This window comes from Bison bison, unplaced genomic scaffold (genome assembly GCF_000754665.1).
Source record: "Bison bison bison isolate TAMUID 2011002044 unplaced genomic scaffold, Bison_UMD1.0 scf7180017864098, whole genome shotgun sequence".
Taxonomy (NCBI): Eukaryota; Metazoa; Chordata; class Mammalia; order Artiodactyla; family Bovidae; genus Bison; species Bison bison.
Window position 1 is genome coordinate 5,098,695 of NW_011494670.1, and position 17,544 is coordinate 5,116,238.

Sequence of the window (17,544 nt, forward strand, 5' to 3'; positions counted from 1 at the left end):
CCAAAAAATAAAAAAAAAAAAAAAAGAGAATACAGAAGGCACAGTCATCACTGAACTGCAACACTCTTTATATTTCTTATACAGATGGTCCTTGAACAATGTGAAGGTTAGGGGTGCCAACCTCACCATGCAGCTGAAATCTGAGTATAATCTAATTGGCCCTGGCCTCCTGTATCTGTGATTCTGTATCTACGGATTCACCTAACCTTGCAGACTGTGTAGTACTGTAGTATTTACTATTGGAAAAAAAATCTACATATAAGTGGACCCAAGTAGTTCAAATCTATGCTGTTCAAGGGTCATTTGTAATTACTTCAGATATTCTTGACCTGTGTCTCCTATTTAAAATCTACACTTTCATCCAGTTTTGAGGGCTATGATGACTTTTTTATCAAATGGACCAGTCTCAAACAAGACTTTTCAAAGTGGACTCTGTGACTTAAAAATTATTCTAAGTATGTACTGAAAACAAATATCGTTAAGATGCTAAATGCAATTACAATAACAAGAGACACTGGTATTAACACTTTACAACCACAAATAATTCCCATTAGGAATCTCACAGGGCTTTTTCAAAGCTAAAACTGATTGTTAAGTCAAGATCAACATGAAACATAAAGAATAATTTGTGGATAATCCTTAACAAATATATTTAATCACTCATACACATTTTGGTTTGTGCATAGGATCTAGTCATGACAGTCATGAGAGGGTAAACATTCTAGAAAAATGCTGGTATAGACAGAATGGGTATAAAAATAGGGTAACAGTAGAGAAAACATAATGACCTAGATAACAGAATCTATCAGAATTTAATGGCCTCTGTGAAAAGGGCTTTTTTTCAGCCTGCACTGCATGGTATGTGAGATCAGTTTCTGGATCCCAGATTCAACCCATGCCCCCTGCAGAAGAAGAGCAGAGCCCTAACCCACTATACTATAAGGGAATTCCCAGTAAAGGATTTTTGTTTATATCCTTAAATACCTGACATGTTCCACTCCATCTGACTGACTTAATTCAATGTTACTATATATCCACTCAATAAAAACAGCAGACAGTATCTACTGAGATAGAGAGACAGAATATAACTATTGCCAAGTACAGTCATACACCACAAACCATACAAATCTTAGTCATACCTTTACTTATTATTCTGAAAGGAGTATATGTAAGTTATTTAGTGAAAACACAGGAGTCTCACTAATTTTGGGGACTTGGCCAGAAAAACGAAATTCAGTAACTAGGGATTTACTACTAGAGGCAGGGAGTCCAGTAATTGCTAAGTTCCTAAAGGGTATGAACAATTGGAAATTTATTATAAACATATAATAAACATTTTAGAAAACTGTCTACTGAGAATCATTAGAGTGGAAAAGTCAATTTGTTAGTCACTCTAGTACCTCAAATATTTCCTTGAACAACTCCAGCGCTAAAATAGGACAGTTTTCTGATCCATCCAAAGGTTGGCTTGACCAACGAAGTAGAGCTACAGTAGGTTCTAAACACTTAGAACGGGTTCCCAGAACGGTGCTGCCAGATGGAGTTTGCTCAAATATCATCTGTGTGAGCACGTGGCGCAGCTGAGTCACTGAACAGAAGGCAAGAAGTAATTCTAAAACCTGTGCAATATAAAGTCTTCATTAAGGTCTATTTCATTAGACTTCAATGCACAAAGCAACCAAAAGATGAAGTTGGAAATGATATTTACTTTTAAATAAAATAAAATAAAAATTAAAAGTTGCTTCCCATTTTTCTCAGAGTATTATTTCTCAAAACGTGTCATTAGGTTCCAGAAGGTTACAAATAAACTTGTTAATGGTAGTTACTTCAGTTAAGAGGACTATGGGAACTGAAGAAGGGCAACTTCAACTAATGTTATATACCTTCCATAGTACTTAATTTTTCTTCAGCACAAACATGTGTCTCATGTTGCTGCTGCTAGTCGCTTCAGTCGTGTCCAACTCTGTGCAACCCCATTGACGGCAGCCCACCAGGCTCCGCCGTCCCTGGGATTCTCCAGGCAAGAATGCTGGAGTGGGTTGCCATTTCCTTCTCCAAGGCATGAAAGTGAAAAGTGAAAGTGAAGTCGCTCAGTCGCATCCGACTCTTAGTGACCCATGGACTGCAGCCCACCAGGCTCCTCCATCCCTGGGATTTTCCAGGCAAGAGTTATGAACTGCTATAAAGTGTACTTCAGGATAATATTTAAAAATGGCATCCCAAAGCTTTAAAACTTAAAGGATGGCTATTTCCACAGTTTACGTAATGCTGGCAATACGCCCCTTAGCCTGATTCCCTGGTCTACCACATTTCTTTTGTGCTTCATAACTAAGCCTTATGCCATTACATAGCATTCCACATCAACTTGTTTATTAGCTATTAAGTTAAATTCTACCTTATTTAACATACTACCAACTTATTATTAAAAAAAAAAAGTATTGGTATCTCTTTGTGTACTTATTTCCACCTTTATCTGTTCCTTGTAAATGACATACAATTGGGATTTGTGTTTTAATCAACCTGACAGTGTCTGATTTTAATAGAATTCAACTCATTAGCATTTACTATGTTACAAATGATAAACTTTGACTTACTTTCTTTTAAATACAAATTGTAGTACTTGTTTTTGAATAGATAATACTTTCACTTGGTTCCAAAGTCGGTACTGACCTGACCTCTACCTAACATTCCCTGGAAGCAACAGACACTATCACCAGTTTCTTATTTACCTAACCAGAGATTATGTACTGCACATAGAAGCAAATACTCTCATTTACAATTTCTCTATAAGTGTAACATAGAGGGAAATAAAAATATCAATAGCTAATGCAAAGCTAGATGTTCTCCCCAAAGTGAATTACCTGAATAACTAGCAACTAGATCATGAGAATTCCATCAAAACTCCTGAATTCCCTTGAGTCCCCTTCCAGACAATGCCTCAATCACTACTCTGACATCAGATTTTTGACACCAGACATTAATTTTACCTTAGCTATTCTTGGATCTTTGCATTTCCATATAAAATTTTCAATCAGCTTGCCATTTTATATAAAAAACTCACATGGAACTTTATATACCAATACAATCTTACAGTGTACACTTTCACATCTGTTTTAGCTTAGCATTATGTTAGTGAGATTCACTTATATTTTCACATGCAGCTTCACCTCATACATTCTCACTGTTGTATAGTATTTCAGTGTATCAACATACCACAGTTTATTTGCCCATTCCACTGTTGTTGGCATTTAGGTTGTTTACAATTCCTGGCTATTGTTAACAACACTGCTGCGTTTTGTACATGGTGAACACATGTATTCAACTCTGAGGTAAATAAAAGAGTGGAATTCCTGGGTCAGAGTTTATACACGTATCCTATGTTAGTAGATAATACCAGTTTTCATAAAAGCTTTTACCAATTTTCAGCCCATGAGTATTTCAACGTTCTTTACATTATCTATGTTTGATAGTATCCGTATTTTAAATTTTAACCATCTTGCGGGTGTGTAATGGTATTGTATTACCATTTAAATTGGCATTTCCCTGAAGATTAATAAAGCTGAGCAACTTTTTCACTCTTTAAATTATTAGTGGCCTCTCATGAACAGAAAAGCTCTTAATTTTAACGTAATCTAACTTACCAACATTTTTTCCTACATAGTTTATGTTTTTGTTTTCTGTTTAAGAAAATCTTCATCCCAAGGCTACAGATATTCTGCTAGGTGTTTCTTCTTAAAGTTCACTATTTTCCTTCCACATTGAGAGCTACAATCTTTATAAGACTGATTTTTTCATCTGGTGTGAGGTAAGGGTTAAAATTCAGCTTTTCCCCATATGGATATCCAATTGACCAGTATCATTTACTGCAATGATAATTTTAAGAGTGTACTGTTATCAATCAGGAGGCTATATTCTGTGGGTTTGTTCTGTACTGTACTCTGTTCCACTGAGCTAGCTGTTTATCCTTATGACAATACTGCACTATTTTAATTACTGGAGCTTTGCATTACACTTCAATATCTGGTACTATAAGCCCTCTAGCTTTGTTCATTTTTCAGAATAGTCATGGCTATTTTTAGACCCTTGCATATCCATATAGTGTTTATAATCAGCTTCCCAATTTCCATATACACCAAAAACAAAAAAAACCTAAAGCTTGCTATAATTCTGACTGACCTAATATGGTAAACTCGTCCAATCTATGAACTTGCTATATCTGTGTTTACTTAGGTTTTTTCTATTAATGTTTTGTAATCTCAGAGTAGAGGCCTTGTACATGTTTTGTTGGGTTTACCCTAGGATCTGCATTAAAAAAAATCAGTAAATAGTACCAGTTTTAAACTTTCACTTTCCATTTAACACTTTCTACGTCTTTTGTGAGCTTACTGACATATCTCTCAACTATGTAGATGGGAGTGGAATCTGTGCCATAGGGTTTACATGTGTTCGACAGGCACCGTGAAAACAGTTTCCTAAAAGGATTATGCCAGTTTATGAGGATTCAAGGAGGGTTCTAAATACTGGTAATATCTAGTTTCTTGCTTGAGATCTTGGTTACTTGGCTGTGTTCATTTTGCAAAGATTCAGAGATCTGTGCACTTACATTTTTCTGCATATTGTAGTTTTTAAAAACTTTAAAAACAAAAAGCTATATATACCTTTGAAGAAGAATTAGGATCCTTTCCATTAAGAAGACCTAATACTTGATTAAGACATGAAGAAAAGTGCTCATACCTAGATTTTAAAATAAAAACACACATCAAATGATAAGTATGAAACTGATACATTAAAAGGATTTATATGTAAGATAATCATACTGTTCAGAGGTAAAACTGGTTTTGCAAAGATTAATCAAGATATGTATATTCTGGAGAATGGTACAACCTTATTTACCTAAGACAAAGTAAAAAATACACACATACCCTTGTTATACTTTCATATTTCAAGTCAGAAAAACAAAAAAGAACAGGAACATAAAGCACATGAAAACATTCTGATTTTAGTCTATTGTAAGTAAGTACAGTCCAAGTTTACTAAGTGTAAAAAGGCAGTTTTATTACAAATACATTTTGGTTTAAAAAACATCCTAAGTTTGTCAGATAGCCATACCTGGTAAGATAATCAGCAATTTTAGGATTCTTAAGAAGATCCACCAGTAGATCAACTGAATACTTTCTGGTCAGTGTGCCATCCCCATTTATGAGAATATTAAATATTAGCTGAAATGTCTGATGAATATTTCGTGCATGGAACAGCTTAAAAACAAATCAGGAAAAGGATGTTATACAAAAAAAAAGTTTACGTTGACACCACACTAAAACTCAGAGTCTCAACAACTTTTAAATTATCAGAGAATATAAACTTTAGAATTAGTTTCATAAATTGCAAAAAAATTTTTACCTTTTCCCCAACCTCTTCGTTTAACGTCAAACTGGATAATATTGAAAGTGCAAACACAACCACAGTTAAACTACTATGGGCCAAGAAGCTTATAAGAGTTCGATAAAAAGATTTCACATTATTCTGAGGAAGAAAAAAATTTAAAAATAGATTAGAATGAAAAAATTATGAGTCTTACATTTTGTTTTAGAAAGTTTGTCTTGTACAGAATAGGTAAACTTTTTAAAATATTATTATCAACTTAGAGATCAAGGTGTAAGTGGTACTTTCACAAATTGCTTACAGTAGTATGAACAGGTACAATCTGAGTAAACAGCAGTGTGTAGTTTGAGTTTATGAGCAAATGTTTACCTTTCTCAAACAGTTTCATGGCTCAAAATAACCTCCACCAACAAAACAGGATGAGGCCAGAAAAATCCAGCACATGAACAAATGAGATACTGTTAAATTTAAAACTAAACAAGTAATACTGAATATTGTACAGCAAGCGAACTGTTCATAAAGAAACTTAAAGAATCAATGAACTTTCCTGATTTAATATATTTCTAACAGTGGTTCAGATAAATCTCATTTGAGTTCCTTCACTTCTCACAAGTACTGGTAATGATGCTACTGCTACTGCTAAAGTCACTTCAGTTGTGTCCGACTCTGTGCGATCCCATAGACAGCAGCCCACCAGGCTCTCCCGTCCCTGGGATTCTCCAGGCAAGAACACTGGAGTGGGTTGCCATTTCCTTCCCCAATTCATGAAAGTGAAAAGTGAAAGTGAAGTCGCTCAGTTGTGTCTGACTCTTAGCGACCCCATGGACTGTAGCCTACCAGGCTCCTCCGCCCATGGGATTTTCCAGCCAAGAGTACTGGAGTGAGGTGCCATTGCCTTCTCCGGGTAATGGTGCTAGGCACTTATAAATCTTTTTGAGAAAGTTGTAATTGATGTGTAGAAATACAAGACTGAGGTAAATGCAACTGCCAATGGCATGTCTCCTCTCTATTAGCACAAAACTCAGCATTTCTTATATTATTCAACACGACAAATAATGAGATGCTACAGAAGAAAAACTTCTAGTATATAAATTAACATTTGTATTAACTCGTCTTAATTAAACATATATGAAGGCTAGAGTACTTCAAGTTATTTACGTCAATCTGATGCTTTGTTAACTTTGATAAGTCAGCTAGACAACACAAATTCTTGTTAAATTTCTTTTTAAAGAAAAAGGTGAACCTACCACAAAACAAAAGAAACATTTTATAAACTTCTTACCAAAGTCTTTATGTGCGTTTGAACAGAAAGATTGTGCCGGCAAAGATTTGCCAATAATCCTAGACAAGGCATTGTCAACTCATCTTCAGAAGACTGACTGTTTTAAGAAAAATAATAAAAGATAAAAATATTAAGTTCCTTCTAAATTACTCAAAAACAGTCATTTACACATTTAAATTCCTTCCTTTTTATAAGCAAAAAGAAAAATCTGATTAACATGTGAAGACTGCCAAGTTTTGAACAGTACTGATCATTTATTTCATGTTTTGAAAGTCAATGATCCTACTCAATTTAGCATAAAAATATAGAAATAATTATCAGAGCAATCATATGCTATCTCATCAGTATATTCCTTCAAGAAGATTAAATATAAACATAATTTTCAGTTTCAATAAGTTTTTCTGTCTCAATCAATTCATAAGTTTCTGTTATAAAAACTGATCAAAAACACCATTTGATCCTTGAAATCATCCAATGAATAAACAGGAGTCATTATCTCAGTTTAAAAATTAGGGAAAAAATTATTTAAGAAAAATTGAATTATTACATATTTTAGTTAAAAATAAACCAGTAAGTCAACACAATGTGTTCCTGAAAGTGAAAGTTGCTCAGTCTTGTCCAACTCTTTGTGACCCTATGGACTATACAGTTTATGGAATTCTCCAGGCCAGAATACTGGAGTGGGTGGCCTTTCCCTTCTCCAGGGGATCTTCCCAACTCAGGGATTGAATCCAGGTCTCCCACATTGCAGGTGGATTCTTTACCAGCTGAGCCACAAGGGAAGTCCAAGAATACTGGAGTGGGTGGTCTATCCTTTCTCCAGTGGATCTTCCCAACCCAGTAAACGAACCAGGGTCTCCTGCATTGAGGCGGATTCTTTACCAACTGAGCTACCAGGGAAGCTCAATGTGTTCAATGTGTTCCTCTTTCCCTACGTATTTTTGCTTGTCATTGTATTTCTTGAATGGTTTCATATTATTTTTTTCCTGTCTGTGAAATGGTTTTAAAAAGAAAACTTGGGATTACAAGTTGTACGGATGTATGTCTTTACCTGATTGTTTAGGTAGACTGTTTAGTTAAATTGAAAAGAGTCAATTGATAGCTTATATTTGTTTTTAAAGTTAAATTAATCCTGGATAAGAGTTGTTGTTGTTTTTTTAAAGGGGTTAGTCCTTGACCGCTAGTTTGAGACCACCTCTATTTTAGGTGACTTGTTTCACCAGCAGGCCTGTTACTCTCTATGACTAATTGTGTAAGTGCTTATAATGGAATCAACAGTTCTACATTAAAAAAAAAACATAAACCAGTAGATTATTTGGTTACATGTGTGGTTGCATACTCACATATGATCTATCAGGAATGTAATTAATTCATCTATATTGGCACCAGAATGCAAAATTTTGATGTTGTATGTTAACCTCTGCAGAAGCTGAATGCACTGAGAATAAGAAAACAGCAATGAATATAAACACATATATATCTGCATGATCACAAAAATGAACTCCTACACATATTCTGAGCATGTAAGCATTTTAGGAGGCATTTAGAGTAAAACTCTTTCCATATCTTAGAAAGGTTCTATTTTCACATGCAAGTAATGAGATTTTACTTAAACATACACAATTAATGAGACTTTAAAAGTTCACCTCCTGATTCACACATTTCTATACATTCTATCTCAAACACAGCATTGTGTCAGCAACCTGGTTTACTTAACCATCTTAAACTTATATACAAGTTGAGAATATAGTCTATCAATTCTAAGATATATATTATTCATATTTTATCATCTTTAAAATTGCATGTCAGTTTAATTTACAATGTTTTTCTTTCTTACAACTGATGGCATTTTCGGTTCAGAGAAATATGGGTATAAGAGCATTGAGCCTATGTTAAAGAAGACTAAATCTATATAGCTTCAATTTTTATAGAATGTTTCCTCAACAGTATGAGCCTAGATACTAACTTTAAATTAAAATTTTAAAATGAACAGCTTACATCTTAAAAAGGCTGACATCTATGTTTATAAATCTGTCAAAATAGTTATGTGAATTTTCCTTCAATAATAGTGCTAGATGTAAATTTTCTTCTTTAGAATCTCTTAAGTGGTAGCACATGTGAATAACCAGTTTTTAAATTTAATGATGGTGAGAACTGTGCCTAACTATGCAGTATTAATGCCAGCATGCAGTACACTGTACGTCAGCACTTCATAATAGATACTATCAATTCTGATTTGAAAATAAGGAAGAATAAGCATGAAGTGGAAAGTAGGTGTGTATACCTGCAAAAACACTGAATCATTGTGGCAAGTACTGCTCCGACAAACCACTCCTGCCAGCACACTATTTAGGTTGTATGTATTCTGAAGACAGTCTCTAGTTTCATTGTCTACAGCTGTAAGTTAAAATAAAATGACACGAAGTAGATCATCTTTATATATGGCCTTCATGGATGAAAGACAAATAATTTAAAACTTACTTCATATTAAATTTACCATTATATAAAAATATAAAATATGATGTGGCTATGTTATTTACAAATACCTCCCAATTCAGAATTTCAACCATGGTGGCTACTATACTGGACAACACAGATATTGAACATTTTTATGGTCTATTTGAAATGATCTGTTACCACTTCTGTATCAGTTTTTTTTTTTAAATAAGCATGTACTAATTTTATAACCACACACAGAAATATCTCCCTTGTACCCCCAAACACAAATCAGGAAAATAAGTAACCAGTGAATTAAAATCTAAAAACTAAGACAAGGCAGGGAAAAAACAAAAAAAGCAACACTTGCATTTTTAGCTTTTAGCTCTAGGTTTAGTATAGTCTATCAAAAAAAGGATGATATTTTGATCACTAGTTATGATTTTCCAATACTGTTCATACTGACATTTGTACATGTATTTTTTAAAATTTGAAGGCAATGGCACCCCACTCCAGTACTCTTGCCTGGAAAATCCCATGGACAGAGGAGACTGGTAGGCTGCAGTCCATGGGGTCGCTAAGAGTCTGACACAACTGAGCAATTTCACTTTCACTTTTCACTTTCATTCACTGGAGAAGGAAATGGCAACCCACTCCAGTGTTCTTGCCTGGAGAATCCCAGGGACCAGGGAGCCTGATGGGCTGCCATCTATGGGGTCGCACAGAGTCAGACACAACTGAAGCAACTTAGCAGCAGCAGGGAAATGTACATTTCCCAAGGTACATTCTTTTCTGTAGACCATTGAACCCTTGATATGCTTCAGATTCTGTTCCAATAATCTTAAAAAAGGATGCGTATAATATTCCCTTTACAGGAGATCCACAACAAGATAGTTCAAAGAGGTCCTGCAGCAAAGAAATCTTTTTTTTCTAAGACATCTTTCAAATGTGAATCATCCTCCAAAAGATTCTGTAATGGAACCTGCCCTTTAAGAAAATACTAAATTCATGCATCTTCTAAAAAATAAAAGAGAAACTAAATACATTACCTAGTTGAGACAGCAAACTGATGATACTTAAGATCAGTGGGGCACTTATGTTTGGGTCTTCAAGTAGTTCTACAAGGCAACTTAAGCATTCACTTGGTAGTATCTGATTTGATGTAAATAATCGAGTGAGCTTCTGTCCAGAAATTACCTAGAAAACAGTCATTAAAACGTGTTAGTTAAGAAATGGCAATTTTCACTTCTCCATCTTACATATAACCCAGTTTTTCCAAAGTGGCACTGCCACACTTTTCCAATTTAGAAAATTCATACACGCTGTTCCCTCTACATGGAAGATCACCTATCCCTTCACTCACTAACTAATGTAATTATTCCAGTCTCGGTTTTGTTTCCTCTAGTAAGCTTTCTCTAATTCTCTTCCACTAATTAGGTTAGGTTTGCCTGTTACACTATCCTGTAGGGCATTATAAAAAGTACACATGAATCCACTTATCTGGACAAGGGACATCTGAACAATCCATGTAAGGGACAACTTATGTGGTGCTGGAAATGTTCTACCTCATGATAACAGGTCGTAGCTACTTGAGAGTACACTTTGGTTTAAAAATAAATAAAACTACCAAGCTCTTCATTTAACATTAATGCACTTCATGCAATGCACGTGTGTTATATTTCAACTAAATGATAGAAGTGTTTTTGGTAAACCTCTTGAAAAGTCTGAGAACAGAGTACATAGAAGTCAATCTCTAAGCCTCAAATTTCTTTGAAGTCTCTTTCAATTGTTGATAACACTCTGCTCAGATTCATAACATACCTGTTTATTCTCAAAAATAAATAATGTTTCAGATTACAATCTAAGATTCTTAATTCTTAAAGAAAACAAGTATTCTTAGGAGACAGGCAGCTCAAGTAGTAAGAAGAGGAGCACCAGAGAACCTTGAGAGTTCTCAAGGTTACACAAGTAACCTTGAGTGTACACCAGTTAGAGCAAAGGCTGATGTTGCTGGCCATTCACAATAGCCTTCTTCGCAGCAGTTTCTAATCTTTGCAAATTTAGCCTTTTATCATAGGATTAATATAACAAATAGGATATATTTTAAAATTATGTTCAATTCTATGTTGAGAAGCTGCAACATAGAATTAAGAATAACTTTGAGCTTAATTACTTTTTATTAAACTGATGTCAATATTAATTGGAATTCCATTAAAGTATAACAAATGACAGCCGGAGTTTAAGAGTCTAAAAACAAACAGGATCACAGAAAGCTGTGGTTATATCTTTTAACACAAAATAAGCACACTCTAGAAGCAAATCATTGGGAAGTAACGGAAAAAGTGACAACAATTCAGCATTTTAGGACTGAAAAACTGTGAGCAATACATTTTGGTAAAGAAAAAAGGATTATGATTACTAGTAAAGAAGATTGGTCCTCAATCCAGAGTAAATTGAAATAGTAATTTTCAAGCTCGAGATCAACATGAGTTCAAATAAAAGCAATAAGCAACAGGTTCAGATTGCAAAATGCCTAAGGGACAAGAGATAAATCAAATTTTAATCCTTATTCTCTAGCATCTCCACCTCCGAGAATTGCTGTACCTCTGAAAAGGCCTGTTACAATGGAAAAACGAAAATAAGCAGCAAAGGAAAAGATACAGCTCGGAGCTCTTTCCTCTACCAACTCCAAATACGCTGAAATTCCTCCCCCTTTTGTCTCACCCTCCCGCTTCCTAGGGCTTTCAGTACTCTTTCTCACTGCAGTCAGCTGAACGCGGAGAGGCCTGGAGTTGGGTGGGAATTCAAAGGTGACAATCTCTCGCTTTCTATAGCAATACAAAAAGACAGCGGTGGGAGCGAGGAGTTGCCCTTTGTTTTCGAAGCTGAGACCGCTACAGTCTCGGCCACCAAGTGAACGAAGGCTACAGGGAAGTCCGTCTCGTCCGCCATCCCCGGAGCCCCTTACTTACCTCTAAGTGCCGCAAAAGCTGAGCGGTGTTCGCCTCGGACTTAACGGCTTTATACTGACTGATGCTCAGAAGCAAAGACTTCAAGCAGGCAGTGGAGTCCATCCGGACCCGCCGCAGGGCCGCTTGGAGCGGGTACCACCACCGTCCTCCAGCTTTTACCGCGCTTTTTTTGATTTTTCTTCTCCACCCCCTCGCTCCCAGAAGCTTCCGATTCCGGTTGAGCTCCGGAAGTCCCTTGGCAACTTGAGGATGGCACCCTACGAAGGAAAGGGAGGGCTGGGATGGAGTGGTGGAGGTGGGGGATGTCGAGGCCCAGTATGAGTCCGTAAAGCGGGCTAGTAGTTGTCCTTTCAGACCCCCGATCTGAAAAGACGCGAGGTTTTAGTTCGAGATCCCGTGAAGCTGAGAAATCTCGCGAGAAGTCAATTGCGGCTCCACTGGCGTAGGGGGCGGAGGGGTAGCATGGGGTCCCTGTTCGTCTGTGGGCCCTCTTTGCGTTTCCTTCCTTGGCCTTCACCGTGGGTGGCCAGTTGTTTCTTTGTGCGTCTTCTTCCTGAGAAATGGTCGCTTTCCCCTAGTCTAGACACGGTGAGGAGCTCTGAGGAGGAGAATCTTGGGTTCTAGATTTTGAGGCGGCCCGGGAGAGGCCTGTTTTTAAAATCGCTTGTTTGTCCACCGCTTCTACTGAGGAATGTTGGTTTCTGAGTAAACCTATGGCCGTTCGGATTCGGTGGCAAGTTAGTCATGCGCTTATGATAGTCGTTGTCAATTTATTTAAGAAAGCTGGCCCAGGTGATTCCTGTGCCAGGTGTTGCTCCGAAGGCTGTTCTTATTAGCGTCAGTTTTGTAAGTGAAGGTGTCTGCTTTTATTTGGCATGGTGGATTTATAAATCTTGGTGTCTAAGGAAATGGCACTGTTCGCGGTTTTTGTTCAGAAATAGTATTATGCATGTGAATATCATGAAATGAGTCAGAGTGGTTCTGGAGCTTTTTTGCTTATTGTACGGTATTGTTGAATGAAGCTTTAAAAGCCAGTTTGGAGAAAATGTTAAGAACTGGGTACACATCCTTTTTATTAAACCATCTGTCAGAAATTATGTTTTGTCAATTCAAAGAAAGCCTATTTTGCGTCACTTCATTTTTAAAGACGAATTATTTTTGTATTAAAAAGCAGTTTAATTCTGAAAGGTAAAAATGAGGCATAAATCATTGGGTAATTAATGTGTTTATGCATTTATTCATTCTGTAAACAATTATCGAGTGTATAAAGTGGGCTAATCCTGCTAGTTAGGGACCCTGCTGGGAAGGAATTAAATGTAGAGGATAATAGTAGGTACAAAAGTCACCAATTAGAGGCATAATGCGATTATGGTAAGGAGCGGAGCCAGGCTGTTTGCTTACAAATCCTAAATCTACCTTTTTACTGTGTGACCGTAGACAAATTCTCACTGTTTCGATCTCATCTTGAAGTAAAATCTGAGTAACAGTAGCATCTATTTCATACTATTGCTCATTGAATAAATAGCTGGAGCCTACAGCGTGCTAGGCATTGGTCTAAGCACTAGATTCAGTAAACTAAAAATCCTATTGTCATGAAACAAAAATCCTACCATTACATTCTGATAGGGGAAAAAAACAGTAAATAATAAGCACAGTAAGGAAAGGGAGATGGAGAAAAAGAGAATTACTCCTCTAGAGTAATGGTTTAAAAAAGAGAAATGGGAGGTCAGGATAGAGAAAGCATGATTTGAAAAATACTTGAAGAGTCGAAAAAGACCTGTGCTTTCTAAGGGGAAACATTTCTAGATAGAATAGCAAGGGGGAAAGCTTTGAAATGGAGCCGGATAATATAAAGAACAGCAAGGACCTTGCTATGGCTGGAGTAGAAAGCGAGGGTGAGAGAGAGTAGTAGAGATGAAGTCATGTCAGGTTATAAAATGAGCTAACCAATGACGAACAGTTGTCTGGCATAGTTATGTTCTCAGCAAGTGTCAGTTACATCTTAGGTCCTTGGCAATACAGGTGATAACAGTTCGACAGCATTAGACTTTTCATTCACAATTGTCTCACGATTGTCCCCATTTAGATCTGAGGGAAAGGGTCAAAGCTGTGTGCTAAAAGTGCTATCCTTTGAAATCTTGCATTTTAACTTGAGCAGTCGCACACATTTTGCGTCTCCATATTTATTTTAATGTAAAATAACATCTTTCTAAGAAAATCCTCACCAAAAATTGAGCTGTGAAAAGGTCTGACATCTTTTGTCAGAGATACTCGTGTATCCCAATATGAGAAACAGAGCCATATTTTTAAGACCCAAAAGGGGAAAAGGAGGAGGAGGAAATGGAGCTGGGTCCAGATGACTGAAGGTTGTACTAGCCTTTGAGCTGGGACTCTATCTTGAATTAAGTGGTGATCTCTGGTTTCAAACTGGGTCCTGATAGTTAGGTTTGTGTTTTAGATTGATTACTCTGACACTCTGAGGAAGATAAGCCCAGAAGTAGGGAGAATATTTATTTTACTGGAGTCTTTCCAAAGGATGGCTGAGATAATTGAAGTGGAGTTAGCAAAAAGGTGACAAATTTAAGAAATATATATGACGTGAAATAGGTAGGACTCTGAATGACTTCAAATGGAAGAATGAGAGGGATAGGATTCCAAGTTTCTAGTCTGGCTGATAGAGAAGATATAGAAACTGCTGAGGTAGTCAATATTAAGTATTCACGTTGTATTTTATGTTCAGTGAAATATTGTATAGCTTATCATGTAGTCTTGTACCATTCTCATTAAATTTATTCCTGGATATTATATAATTTTTGTTACTGTGAGTGGGTTCTCTTTTTCCCCTAAATTTTTTTAGTTTGTTTTTGCTACTGGTAAAAGAGAAACTGATTTGTAGTATGTCTTTTACTCAGTTTACTGACTGACATATCCTTATTGATTCAGTTTTGCTTTCTCTCATAAATTTTCTAGCTACGTATCACCAGAAAATAATAATTGAATCCCTTCCAATATTTCTTGTCTTACTTTATTTCATCAGTGTAATTTCTAAAATATGGAATAATCATAATGATACTATTTAGCCTTGAAGATATGCTCATTGTTTTAACTCCCTTAAATGTGTTTCCTGATCTATAAATTAGGAAAAATATCTCCATCAAATACAAAGAACAGACAGCAATACCATTTTATGGAGAGATTTCATGCCAATCCCTGATAAAGGAATTGGATACTTGGTATTTTGTCTTAACACATTTAAGGGAGTTAAAACTTGCCTAGGAGCTTGCAACTCAAGGGCTGTTAAACTCCTTTATATCTTCTGGAAAAACTTAATGAGCATATCTTCAAAGCTAAATAATAAAATGGAAATTTTTAATGTCATGACCAGGGTTTAAGTCGTATTAGATGACTCATATTGAATGGAGATATTAACTGTATTTTTTGACAAAAGTGCAGTGTACTGAATGTTGTAATAGAGGAATTATATCGGAGGTGTGAATACAGAGCTAATTTGTAATTCATTTAATCTCCATATATTTAATGAGTGCTTGAGTAGCAGGTTCATTTCTAGGTTCTGGGGATAGAGTAGTGAATCAATTAAACAAAAATGTCTGTCCACAGTAGAGCTTTTATTTTAATGGGAGATATAGCAAAGAAAAAAAAGAGATATAAGTAAAATATATGAATGTTAGTAATAAGTGCTATATAGGAAAAGAAAGAGACGGGAGATAGGAAATATAAGAGTCAAGATGGAGAATTGCATTTTTAATTAGGGTGAAGTATTGATCAATATTTGCTGCATACCAAATCACCTCAAAATTCAGTGGGTGAAACTGAAAATTTCTTTCTTGGTCTGTGGGTTGACTGCAGTTAGTCTGATCAAGGCCTGACTTGGCTGAGTGGGTACTTCAGCTGTTTTCTGGGGAAGGGGAGATATCCAGAAGTCAAGCTCAGTTATGGTGAGGTATCAACTAGACATCTGGAAGCTTTTGAGTGGGCTCTTCAATATATTATTTGTCATCAAAGGAGTTGTCAAGGCCAGAGATAAAAATGTAAAGCCTCAAGACTAAATGACATGGGGTGAGTAGGGTAGAAAAGACTGAACCTCGAAGAACTAAAATATTTAGAGGTTGGAGAGATGTGGAAAAACAGAAACACTGAGAAGTAGTTGCCAGAGGACAGGGGACCTATGTTGACCCTGTGGTTGTCTGTTGGGATTCCTGTTACCTGTAGCATTTGGGCTGCTTTCAGCTTGTGAAGGTGGACTCTAGGTCGACAGAGAAGGAAGTCTTTATCTATATACAGGTTTCACTGTTTATTTCTGCCTTCAGAGGACTTGAAGTATGAGGAAGGATTGGTGACTTTATTCTTTATATCAGTATTGAATGCTTGAAGTATGCCAGGTACTAGGCACTGGGGATGTAGCAAGGGATTTATAAAAAGAAAAAAAAAAGTGTAACTCTGTGGGACTTCCATGATAGTGAGAGCATGAGGCCAAGACTAAAGCTGAGAGATTATTCAATAGGCATAAACAGCAGGTAGAACAAAAGTCCTATTGGCCCAGGTTCCAAAGATACAAGACAAATCAATGGTAGAAAATTGGTAGAGGTCTAAACATGAGGTCATTTGGATACCATGTCTCCAGTACGATTAAAATAATTTAAATATGTACTGATATTAAATTGATTTTAGCCTTTATACAGAGCCAGAAAACAGTCTGTACAGTTAATGTCAACTCTCATTTTTTCAAAACAGTTTACTTTCCATCACAAAGCCAGGAAACCTAAATAAACCAAAATTATTCTCCATTTACGATTATTTTCATCCTGGTTTCTTTCCCAACCGTATATGATTAAGCTAATCTGTAAATGACTTACCAAACCATAAAATTAATGTTCTCACTTTTCAAACAGTTCCTGATTTTATTTAATGTACATTTCACAGACTTCAACTCTAAGAATACAAGCAATGGATAATTTGGGTAAATGTTTTGTCCTGCATTTTCACATCTAATTTCATATCCCCAAAACTTTTGACTTTTTTAAAAGTGCTATCCATTGTTTCTGAATCGAATTTTATAGATACTACTACTACTACTAAGTCATTTCAGTCGTGTTCGACTCTTGTGTGACCTCATAGACAGAAGCCCACCAGGCTCCCCTGTCCATGGGATTCTCCAGGCAAGAACACTGGAGTGGGTTGCCATTTCCTTCTCCAATGCATGAAAGTGAAAAGTGAAAGTGAAGTCGCTCAGTCGTGTCCGACTCTTAGCAACCCCATGGACTGCACCCTACCAGGCTCCTCTGTCCATGGGATTTTCCAGGCAAGAGTACTGGAGTGGGGTGCCATTGCCTTCTCTGATTTTATAAGTAAACATGAAATGCCCACTCCAGTACTCTTGCCTGGCAAATTCCATGGACGGAGGAGACTGGTAGGTTGCAGTCCATGGGGTCGCTAGGAGTCGGACTTGATTCA

The 17,544-nt window shown here is 36.4% G+C and overlaps 2 protein-coding genes across 10 annotated transcripts in view; one reads left to right on the forward strand and one right to left on the reverse strand.

Moving 5' to 3' along the window:
• KIAA1524 (KIAA1524 ortholog) overlaps positions 1–12,456 on the reverse strand; it is a 28,164-nt gene extending 15,708 nt beyond the window's left edge. The window contains exons 1-9 of one of the 2 annotated variants that reach the window (XM_010838582.1): positions 12,073–12,456; positions 10,150–10,297; positions 8,949–9,061; positions 8,008–8,102; positions 6,665–6,761; positions 5,401–5,523; positions 5,110–5,255; positions 4,659–4,734; positions 1,401–1,619 (exon numbers count right to left, since the gene is read on the reverse strand). In XM_010838582.1, coding sequence (XP_010836884.1) covers positions 1,401–1,619; positions 4,659–4,734; positions 5,110–5,255; positions 5,401–5,523; positions 6,665–6,761; positions 8,008–8,102; positions 8,949–9,061; positions 10,150–10,297; positions 12,073–12,174 — 1,119 coding nt within the window. In that variant the 5' untranslated portion in view covers positions 12,175–12,456. The remainder of the gene's footprint in view (positions 1–1,400; positions 1,620–4,658; positions 4,735–5,109; positions 5,256–5,400; positions 5,524–6,664; positions 6,762–8,007; positions 8,103–8,948; positions 9,062–10,149; positions 10,298–12,072) is intronic. The other variant, XM_010838583.1, reaches the window with a different exon arrangement.
• The window catches only part of DZIP3 (DAZ interacting zinc finger protein 3), a 144,704-nt gene continuing 138,844 nt past the window's right edge, over positions 11,685–17,544 (forward strand). For 4 of the 8 annotated variants that reach the window (XM_010838575.1, XM_010838570.1, XM_010838577.1 and 1 more), the window contains exon 1: positions 12,574–12,660. The gene's annotated coding sequence lies outside the window, so the exon portion shown is untranslated. Of the gene's footprint in view, positions 11,911–12,542; positions 12,661–15,301; positions 17,051–17,544 lie in introns of those variants that run through there. The other 4 variants (XM_010838579.1, XM_010838580.1, XM_010838572.1 and 1 more) reach the window with 3 other exon arrangements.